This window comes from Medicago sativa, chromosome 6, assembly GCF_051527215.1.
Source record: "Medicago sativa cultivar Bolivia chromosome 6, Bolivia_mono, whole genome shotgun sequence".
Classification (NCBI taxonomy): Eukaryota; Viridiplantae; Streptophyta; class Magnoliopsida; order Fabales; family Fabaceae; genus Medicago; species Medicago sativa.
Genome location: NC_140754.1, coordinates 37,677,150 through 37,688,509, shown reverse-complemented (window position 1 = coordinate 37,688,509; position 11,360 = coordinate 37,677,150). Strand labels below are relative to the sequence as shown.

At 33.3% G+C, this 11,360-nt stretch overlaps 1 protein-coding gene across 1 annotated transcript; it reads right to left on the bottom strand.

Moving 5' to 3' along the window:
* Positions 1-6,458: 6,458 nt before the first annotated feature.
* On the bottom strand, positions 6,459-11,350 carry LOC146914953 (uncharacterized). The gene is made up of 16 exons (XM_085717569.1): positions 11,240-11,350; positions 10,877-11,047; positions 10,476-10,685; positions 10,237-10,329; positions 10,043-10,156; positions 9,457-9,951; positions 9,100-9,366; positions 8,773-9,009; positions 8,416-8,682; positions 8,013-8,323; positions 7,742-7,906; positions 7,544-7,654; positions 7,381-7,456; positions 7,208-7,303; positions 7,027-7,120; positions 6,459-6,620 (listed from the first exon to the last, which is right to left on the bottom strand). Exons 1-16 carry the CDS (start codon positions 11,348-11,350, stop codon positions 6,589-6,591), a joined length of 2,850 nt encoding a protein of 949 aa, XP_085573695.1. The 3' UTR covers positions 6,459-6,588.
* Between the last annotated feature and the right edge of the window lie 10 nt (positions 11,351-11,360).

Here is an 11,360-nt window from a genome sequence, read left to right as displayed (position 1 = left end):
ATTTTTGTTGCTCGAAAAACGGCTTATCTGCCAATTTTATTTTGAATAGCAATCACTTGAAAAGAATGTTTGATTTGTGTTTATGGTAAGAATAAGCTTTCCTCACAACTAATTTTTGCTGTTAATTAATGTGTGATTTGTTTCGTATGATATGATTAGGTTAGCTTTGTTGAAAATCCCATCATCAGCAGTTGTGTCAAGCCACTGGTGCAGAACAAGGAACCTCCAATTGTTCTTCTACACGGTTTCGATAGGTGCTCAAAATTTGCAAGAGACAAAATTAGTTTTTACATTTTATGCTCAAGTTGATCCTGAATTTTATATTGTCTTATTATTCAGTTCATGTTTAGAATGGAGATACGGATATCCATTGCTGGAAGAGTCTGGTTTTGAGACTTGGGCTATCGACATACTTGGTTGGGGTTTCTCTGATTTAGGTTTGTTTTATTACTTTGCTTAATGCAACTTGTTCCTTTACCCCTTTCTCTGTAAGGCATTTTTTAGCGTTCAACTCAAAATTTTCTTTGATCCATCAGAAAATCTTCCTCCTTGTGATGTGGTATCAAAACGCAATCACTTCTATCAGGTTCTTATGTACTCTTTTAACGTAAATGTATCTCTTGTATCCCCGAGTGTTGATCAAACCTATAAAGTACTGTCACAGACACGATCACCCGACACAACAGTGACAATGACATTCAAGATAATTGAATGGAATTGATTGAATGTAACCACATGTGTCGGTGCTACATAGTATCAAATCGGTTAAATTATTGGCTTTGACTTGTTCATAAACTATCATCTGAAGAATTGGCTGTCTTCACCGATGGTCAATATCTAGATCGGTAGCCTATGCTGGGGTAAATATCTCCGCATCTTACTAAAACATTAAGCTAATATTGATCATCGTCATTATAATTCAATGCTTACACTGTTTGGCATCAGGTATATTTATTGAAGAGTCTTCCATTACGCTTATATGCCAACTATTTGACCTTCACTAACATGTCCTTACGCACCATCCTTGACGGGACTAATGTGAGTTTTCCTATCCTTAAAATGACTACTAGGCATCACATTTTTATCTTCATATTGGGACATTAGGCACATGTTCCCTTTGATAACTTGGCATCACATGATCAAGAACTTTGTGCTTGGTTGGTAATAGGATAGCCGAGAGTTTTAACAACCCAATATATGTTTCAACATTTTGCATATATCCTCTTTATAGGTGGGCCGCTTGCATTGCTTATTGCCATGGTGGGATGATGCTACTGTTGATTTTATGACTAGTGGCGGTTACAAAATTGCACCCCTCATAAGAAAGGTATATTCAATATTTTATGTTAATTTTATGGATTTTGGAGTCGATCCCCTTCGAGACAAATGAATACATTGAAATATGATTTTTTGCATCAGACCTTCTTACCATGGGGTGTGATGACAGTTGTCACTTGCTTGTTGACTGCTTGCCAATTTTGCAACAAGATGTATTAACTTGCTTTGACTGGTTTTCATGCTCATAGATTTGCAATTGTCTCTTTAGCTAGCAGGGAACTATTCTTTTGAGGAATACAACTTATTGGTAGAGGGGAAGCAAGTATGAAGAGGTACTTGGAAATTTATCCATACTGCACATATTCGATGTAAATTCAGTTACTGAGTTTCATAAATTAACAGTTAGTTCACTGTTTGTAAAAGACCTGTCAGATTATGTAATTGTAGAGTTTCTTTTCATTTATATGCAACATATTTATGTTTGTTATACTTTTTATCAGCATTCTTTTTTTTTTTTAATTATTTTTGCTCCATAAATGTATGCATTTTATGTAGTAATTGTTGTTCAAATTATTATTATTTTTTTAATAAAAAAGGTGGCAATTGTGGCGGTTGAAACTGCCACAATTTTCATATTTTTTTAACAAAAGAAATGACAATTCTGGCGGTTGGAACTGCCATTATATGCACAAAATTAGCCGCCATTTTAAACGTTGCTTATTGTGGCAGTTGTTGTGGCGGTCAACAATAAACTGCCACTTTACACCTAGTGGCAGGAAAAATTACGGCAGTTTTGAAACTGCCAGTTTAGTACATAGCGGCGGCTAAAACCGCCAGAACATGCAAAATTTAGCCGCCGCAATGCTCGCGATTTTTTGTAGTGAGAGTAGCGGAGGACTTCATGCTTGTCCACGCGATCTTATTTGAATCACCATTTGTTTATTTTTGTTTTGAATTGTTTGACACCATGTTGAAAACCTTGTCCAAAGCCTTGTTAGTTTCCTTGTCAATTGATTTGTTTGAGGACAAACAAAAAGCCAAGTTGGGGAGAGTTTGATAAGTGTTTAAAAGTGATATATTTCATATAGGAGTTTAGGCATTTTAGTGACTTGTTTTGCAAGATTCTCTATGGAAAACTCCAAATATTGTGTTAATATGTCATTTATGCTTTTGAGCCTTATTCTACCCTTTTTGTGCAGGAAAATACAAGCAAGGAGCAAGAAAAGTCAAAATTCAAGGAAGCCACGCCATTAGTGTAACCTACGCTATTAGCGTGAGGAAGAAAAGCCCAAGGTCAGAAGGGTACGCCAATGGCGCACCTGGAGCGTGAAATCTGGAGCACTTGTGAAGAACACGCCATTAGCGTAATCTACGCTATTAGCGTAATCACTCCAGAAAGGTACGCTAATAGCGTACCTGGAGCGTAGCAGACCATGAAGAACCACGCCATTAGCGTGAGAGACGCTATTAGCGTAATGAGTCCAGAAAGCTACGCCATTAGCGTAGCTGGAGCGTAGAAGCAGGGCAAGGGCAACGTGGCAGCAGCCCATTGGCCAGATTATAGGCCGACTTACCACGCTATTAGCGTGACAGGCGCTATTAGCGTAGGTACAAAAATACAGGCCCATTTAAATAGCATTCTTACCTCTCTTTTAGAATATTCACTATTCCATTGAAACATTTTATACATTTCTAGAGAGAGGTTAGAGCTATTTCATAGAGAGAAACACAAAGCAAGTGATTAAGGAGTAGATTCAACCCTAGATTCATTGAGACATCAAGGATCTTGGCATGGAATCTTCATCTTTCCTTCATTCCTTGCATTAGTTTACATGTCTATGTGTAACTATCACCTTCTATGTAGTATTGAGGTAACAACCAAGCTATTATGTAATCTTTTGATCTTTTAATATATAAGGTTCTAGCTTAATGATTCAATATTGTTGTTATTCTTGCTTTTAATGCTTTCAAAGAGATTCAAGATGATTTGGACACAAACTCTTGAATCTAGAACTAGAATAACAATCTATCTTATGTTATATCACTCTTGACAAGCTTGTAAACCTTTGATAATTACTTTTAATCAAGATTTTAATGCTTTCAGATACTTAATCAGGCTGGACACGGTCGATTAAGTTATCCGATCGACTTTGTTATCGTTTAAGGAATTTGGACACGAATGTTTAAACGCTAACTTGGAAATTACGATGTCGCTTTGGACACGAAGGATGTTGTAGAAATGATTGTAATAATATTGGTTATAAAGCTAGAGTCTGTTAATCGATCGAGAGATTGCTGCTGTTATGCTTGCTCGTTATCTTATACCGCAAGTGAAATAGTTCGATCCCCTCTCGTTTTTACTTTTATGTCAATTGTGGATATAGTGTTACAAACAAACAAATTATATCCAAACCCTTAATGTGAAAGATTGTGAAAACGCTTATGATATACCGCAACTCCCTGTGGAAAACGATCCTATTTATACTCACGTGTACATAGTTATATGACATGTAGAAATCCTACATCATAATGACACTAATGGTAATAAGGATGCTTGGTTAAAAGTGGTTCCGGTAATAGTTAATTTGTTTGTGTGGCGCTAGCTTTTGAATCACATATATTCCGACTAAGGATAATCTATTTTGGAGAAGTGTTGTACCTCTTGATAATTACTACTGTATAGGGGGATGTGGAGTGGTTGAGGACAATAGTCACTTATTTCTGAGAAGTTATTGTTTACGAATCTCACAATTCATATTAACTATCATTCACTAAAATAAATATGTTAATGTTGTATATGTCAAAATATAAAAGTCATTATTGAATCATAATTATGAACAATCTTGTGCTTAGCATTCGTTAGTACCCTATGATATAATTGAAAAAAACTCAAATGATTGAATAATATATAAATATCGGCTTAAAAAATTATTTTAACATTTGGTTTTTGTTGTGAATATCATAAAGTGGATGTCCACAAACCCTTGTACTTATCTCTTTAGTACTTAACTCTTAAGTCATGTCATTGTACTTCTCTATAAATAGAGATCACATGTAACATCATTGTACACTACAAGAGAATAATACAATCATCTATGTTTCTCTCTTCTTCTCTACTTCTTTTTATTTTTGTTCTTATTCTAATAGTTTCATTACAGTTTTTAAGGGGAAGTATATAATTCTCTTTAATTTTACTTTCGAGGTAGAGTGTTATTAAATTCTTCCTCTTATACTAAAAAAATATAATTCCCAATCTTATATATTAATTGATCACACTTTAGATTGTGATGGTGAGAAATACCCAGACACTAACTCAAATATGGTATAGAAAATATTATTCATTTATCTTCTTTTTTCCAACAAGATTTATTAGGCTTAATAGTAGTTTTGGCACCCTATGTTTCAAGAAGTTGCGATTTTGGCCCCCTATGTTTTGCCCCCTATGCACTTTTGACCCCCTAGGACAATTTTGACCAAGTCAATGCTGACGTGGCGCCACGTGTGTAATTTTTTAATTATTAAAAAAATAAAAAAATACTTTTTTAAATTTTTTTAATTAAAAAAAATACTTTTTTTTTTTAAATTTTTAATTAAAAAATATAAATAAAAAATACGAAAACTACACATGTGATGCCACATCAGGATTGACTTGGTCAAAATTGATCTAGAGGCCAAAAGTGCAAAGGGGGAAAACATAGGGGGCCAAAATCGAATTATTTTAGTTAGGGGGCCAAAATCACAACTTTTGTAAACATAGGGGTCAAAACTGCTATTAAACCAATTTACTAATAATCAAACCTCTATACGAGACGAACAGAAACTGATAAGACAAAAAAATAACCAAAGAGCATCGTACATAAAGGGACCACCCAAAAAAAAATCCATAAACCTCATAAATCGAAAGCAGCATTAAGATACCACCAAAACTAGATTCAACACCAATATTGCAGCCTAACATCCTTCGAAAATATCATATGGACGTTGACTTCTATTTGTGCCAATCTGGCTTGAAAGAGACAATTATGAAGATTTTGAAAAATTACCTCGTACTTAATTGAATCTTTCCCGGAAGGTGCAATGAAGATTGAAACATAAGTCAAAGGTTTTTGATTCGATAGAATAATTCTTTACATATAATGATACAATTTTTAAATTGGGGAAGCCAAATAGAATAAGCTCTTCATATATTTATAAACCACCTGAAGGAGCCAACCCAGTCCAGTCATTGTCTATTAAGTAATATATGAGAGTTTTTTGAATTGACTTAAATACAATATTAGCATGATTCAGGTGACTAGATAAAAAAAATATATAAAACATCACGCAACTTTCTAACAAAATGGAATCATGCCATGTTTTTTCTTTCTTCTTTCAATTAGCCTACGGCAGGAGAAATTTACCTTAGAGGTGAATAAATGGAGTGCTCGAAATTTAAACTCTGACCGCTGCATATATCACGCATTATTCCTTATTAAGTGAGACGCCAAAAAAGATGTTTAATAGCACTTTTTTTTAACCTTTAATAGCACTTAAAAGTGCTATTAAACGCGCCGCTATTGTAAGTGCATCCTCTTTAATAGCGCTTTTAAAGTGCTATTAAAAGCCTGATTTTTAATAGCATTTCTTGAAAGTGCTATTGTAGTATCATTATAGTGCTATCAAAGAGGTCTATTGAATAGGATTCATGCTGTATTTAATAGCGTTTCCTTAAAAAGTGTTATCATAATATGTGTATTTTTAATAGCCTTTCCTTTACAAAGTGCTATTAAAAGGCCACTTTTTTTTTTTAAGCTAGGTGCAAAATTATTATAATGATTGGTTTGTAACCCAAATGCAGCCATATTCTTTTTCAAATTGAGAATTTCAAAATAATGGTTAAAAATCTATATTCAATTTCCAATACCAAATAACATTTCAATTACTCATTGCATATGCAATATGATCAATCAATCTGCATTAATCCAAAAACTTGTCTACAAATATCATAACAAAGAGGGCATTACATAGTCAAAATTGTGGATCAAACCACAATACTAAAAACAATATTTCAAACAAATATTCTTTCAAAAAAAAATTTCAAACAAATATTCTACTCATATTTCCTTAACTAAAGAATTACCACCTAAATTAAAAAACAAGGACAAAACAACAGCAACAAATAATAACAGCTTCACCCAACCAATTGCACTTTCCAACCTGCACGCAACAACAGCTGAACCAAAAAAATCCAAATTGTCCATCTTTCATAGCCGCAAATTAACCCCAACACTTTCAACCTTCTAATTCAATATGAATCACATATACAATGACCTAGTTAGGAAGAATAACAGCTTCTTGGTTTCCTGTTTCATGGAAGAAATATTAATTATGTCAAACTGAATTGTCAAAACAGTTTGGTAAAAACCAAAAAGGTTAACTAAATAGTTATTTTGAACAACCCTGGTACTCTTTTCTCTTATCGATAGTTTCGAAGCAAAATATTAACTAAAACCAGTTCAAAATCTCAAGGTAACAAACTACTTATACCATAAACAATAAAATCATCAGCTTTCAAAAGTCAAACATTTAAGTCATATGTCTATTATGAAATTATTATACATGTCTTTATTTTCTTGAGTTGTGTATCATTATAGCTGATAGATTACTTTTTTATGCTTACGAAATTTGTTTTTATTATCATAAAAAAGGGTACACCATACAGGGGAAAAATAAAAAATAAAAACAAAGAAAAAGACAACAAAAACTCACCAAAAACATCATCCACCACATAGCTAGCCCAATCCTCCTTGACATTAGTTAACTTATCTTTAGAGTAGGTGCGACATTTGTGGTCAGGAAAGTACTTCAAATATAAATAAATAAATAAAATTGAGTTAGAACTAAATTACATTAATAAGATTACAAATTAATAATAATTAAAATCACGTACATTTATGGGGATCATATTTTCATTTTCCATGATGACCTCTTTCATATATCGCATTACAAAATATCCACAGTCAATAACATTAATTTGACGGGGGCACTGCAAAAAAAAAAAAAGTTACATCAATTACTTTTACTCTACATACTTGTATAAAAACTACTTTAATATCAATCTACCTTTATTTTTGGCCATGTAATTTTCTTTGACTTGGACACTTTAGAATTAATATGGGCACGATAAATTTGCAAAGCACTGTCAAGATTAAATTAACTTCAAATGAGTAATTATTATAAATAATCATACTTACATAAATTTGAAATTAAAAGAGTCGATACTCACTTATCAAACTTTGTTTTTAAATTTTGATATTTTGTTGGCTCACCATTCAACGGGTCCATGTAATATATCATCTCAGCATCAGGATTGATTACAAGCAACACCCAATGTTTACTGCACCAAATATTTAAATATTACAATAAAAAATTTGCATTCAATATATTTTGTTGACGTAAATAAAAATTTGAATAGAATTCTCACCCTATATTGCAAGGTGCAAGAATCATCCTATCCTTGAACAACTTATCTTTTAAGAGTATTTTTGCTATAGCATTTCCTTGATTATCGTCCCGTGATACATGTGGGGATATGAAGGAGAACTTGGTTATTAATCCATTTGGACTAATGAACTTGTCAAACAAGTACCTTCAAATTAAAAACAATTAAAGATATTAATATTATCTCACAATATAAATAACATTAATATTAATTGATTGGTCAGATTAGAGAACATTGGTAATAATAGAGGTACCTGGCAAATACAGTGATAATAGAGGCACTTAACCAGTTATGATCAATAATCTCTTTTATATTATCTACCCGTAGACGCTCTAAAAACTCTTCACCAAATATACTCTCCTCCGTATTTATATGAATTGAGGATCCAGCCTTCAACATCTTTGTTGTATACATTTCAAGGAACGGTAAATTTGCAAGACCAGATGAACAACCAACTTTAGGGGACTCTTGAATTTTGAATTTTTTGTTGTTTTTGTTGGGTGATGAAACTGATTCAACACTTCCCTGGATATTCTCATCTTTGTTTTGGAATTGATTAGGAATCTACATAGTTACATTAATGAAGGTTAGTGATAAAATAATAAAACAGGTATATATTACCATGCGATCAAGCAAGTAGATAATAAGAAATTTACCTTTTCACATTCACCAACAAATTGAAGAAGTTTAAGTGGCCATGGCACAATTGTTCCTATTGCCTGACCAACCATGGATACATCTCCATATTCAACAGATATAGGCAATGGAGCATTTGGCACAATAGAAACTTCAATCTTAACCTTGACATATCCAGGTGGTAATGTAATGTCGTGCACTATATTACCTTCGGTGTTATATAGTTTACCACGAGCAACCAAACACCGACTTGGGGATGATAAATAGATATCAACAGACAAAAGACCCTAAACCATTGCGATATGAATGTAATCATTATTATAATTATTGAGCAAAATAAATATTGGAATTTATGAGTTAATAAACAAAGTAATAACCTCCGGAATGTTGCCAAATGATACAGCGTTGCAAGACCTTTTATCACTAGGTTTTTGCCTCTCTACCACTTCTTTTGGTTGTCGTCTCTCTGCTACTTCAGCTACTTCTTCAGGTTGTTTCCTCTCAGCCACTTTCTCAGTTTGTTGCCTCTCAGACACTTTTGCTTTGTTAGATGATGAAACTGATTCAACACTTCGCTGGATATTCTTATCTTTGTTTGGGAATTGATTAGGAATCTACATAGTTACATTAATGAGGTTAGTGCTAAATAATGAAACAGGTATATATTACCCTTCGATCAAGCAAGTAGATAATAAGTAATTTACCTTTTCACATTCACCAACAAATTGAAGAAGTTTAAGTGGCCATGGCACAATTGTTCCTATTGCCTGACCAACCATGGATACATCTCCATATTCAACAGATATAGGCAATGGAGCATTTGGCACAATAGAAACTTCGATCTTAACCTTGACATATCCAGGTGGTAATGTAATGCCGTGCACTATATTACCTTCGGTGTTATATAGTTTACCACGAGCAACCAAACACCGACTTGGGGATGATAAATAGATATCAACAGACAAAAGACCCTAAACCATTGCGATATGAATGTAAACATTATTATCATTATTGAGCAAAATAAATATTGGAATTTCTGAGTTAATAAATATAGTAATTACCTCCGGAATGTTGCCAAATGATACAGCGTTGCAAGACCTTTTATCACTAGGTTTTTGCCTCTCTACCACTTCTTTTGGTTGTCGTCTCTCCATTACTTCTTCAACTACTTCTTCAGGCTGTTTCTTCTCAGCCACTTTCTCAGTTTTTTGCCTCTCAGACACTTTTTGAGTATGTTGCCTTTCTGCCACTCTTTCAGGTTGATGTGTCTCTATTATTTCATTGGTTTGTTGCCTCTCTAACTTATCTCTCTCCAGCTTTTCTCTCTCTAACACCTCAACTCTATTCTTCAGTTTATTGCAAATGCCATAAAGTTTTTCAAGGTCCATTTGTGTGGGGCGAATTTGACGTGGATTTATGTCTCTAGAACATACCCCAAAACCATAACTCCTAACACTGCCAGAGTAGTTTTTGGGATTATTTAGAGCCTTAAATAATATATCTGTAGGACCAAGGTCTTCTCTCTGTTCTTCAGTTAAAGATTGTGTTAACTTCTCCTGACATTGATAAGTAGAAAAAACTTGTTAACCATCATCATAATTAACAAGAGAATCTGACATGCATGCAAAATATTAATATTTGACTTACACATTCATCCACAACTCCTTGAACATTTTCATTATCAATCACTCCATCCTTATTGACACGGGCAGCCTTCCACACTTGACAACGGGTTACCGGTTCATTTTCGGACTCTTCTATCTATATATACATTTTGACAAATTAACACAACTACAAAACATTTTTAACATCTTGTACAACACTTTTATACATAAACTTACCATATCATCTTCAAGACGAGCACAACCTAAACGTGATTTTCTATATGGATGTTGAGGATTCAATGCTCTTTCTCGATTTTCAATACTAAGTTTCTGCAATAATTATAAAGTTATTTGGCTAATAAAAGGGTATCCCCCAACAATATCACTAATACTAGAATTTTAAATTGTAATATATGAGGTAAAACTATTAGCATGTAAAACATTAAGGATCCATAACTAAGTAATAAAAATATTACCTGAAAATGTATACTCATACGCTGAGCTACAAAGTTATCCCAATGCTCTTGTTTTATACAGTAAGAATATTTCGCAGGACGTTGTTTATTAAAATCACCATTACTATCTTTCAGAAAAAACTTGGCAATTTTGGTTCTGAATGCCCGATGCAACTTTCCAGCTTCTCTCAATACATATTCACGATGCTCATCGCCAATTACAAAAGCTTTCTGCAAGACAATGTATATCATGACCAATTATAACAAAAATAGAAATAGATTAACTTTAATATAGCTCAATTTCTCAAAAGGGAGATTAGTTCAATTAAAGGTTCAGTTTACTTCTAAACTTTTATTTGAACAGCCCCGCAAATAGATTAACTTAAATAAAATTTTACAAGTAGATTGAGTTAGTGTGTTACTTGAATTTCATCCCAAATGTTTTCTTTATAGACATCCACAGCGGCTTTGTTTCTTTTTGCACTCCAATTGTCCAAGCTAATTGGAACTAGCCGACGAACTGTGACACCAATGAAACTAGCAAAACTCTTACTATTATGCTTAACTGGCTGACGTCTTGCATTCCATTGAACCTAAAACAAAATTGAAGTGCAAAAAAAATAAATAATCAGCAGTCTCACTAATATCTATTAACATTCAAAGAGTTTCATAAACAAAAAATCAACAAAATGATGTCCAATTCCATCTTTGAAGTCTCGCTAATATTTATTAACATCAAACTGCAAATTGCATGGTGCTGCCACATCTTTAACATCAAATTTTACCTCTATCCTATTTCCATTGCTTTTGGCTTTGTGAATTTTTGGCAACCGGGTCACACCACGTTTAGCAATTGTTTTCTTACTAGAACCACATTCATCATTAGTAGAACCCATTCACCTGAAA

Excerpts from the sequence above, each read along its gene's own strand:
- LOC146914953 (XM_085717569.1), bottom strand. The coding sequence starts at position 11,350 with ATGGGTTCTACTAATGATGAATGTGGTTCTAGTAAGAAAACAATTGCT. Across the intron at positions 10,330-10,475 it reads GTATGAGTATACATTTTCAG|AAACTTAGTATTGAAAATCG; the intron begins GTAATATTTTTA and ends TAATTATTGCAG. Across the intron at positions 7,655-7,741 it reads CTTGCACCTTGCAATATAGG|TAAACATTGGGTGTTGCTTG; the intron begins GTGAGAATTCTA and ends TATTTGGTGCAG.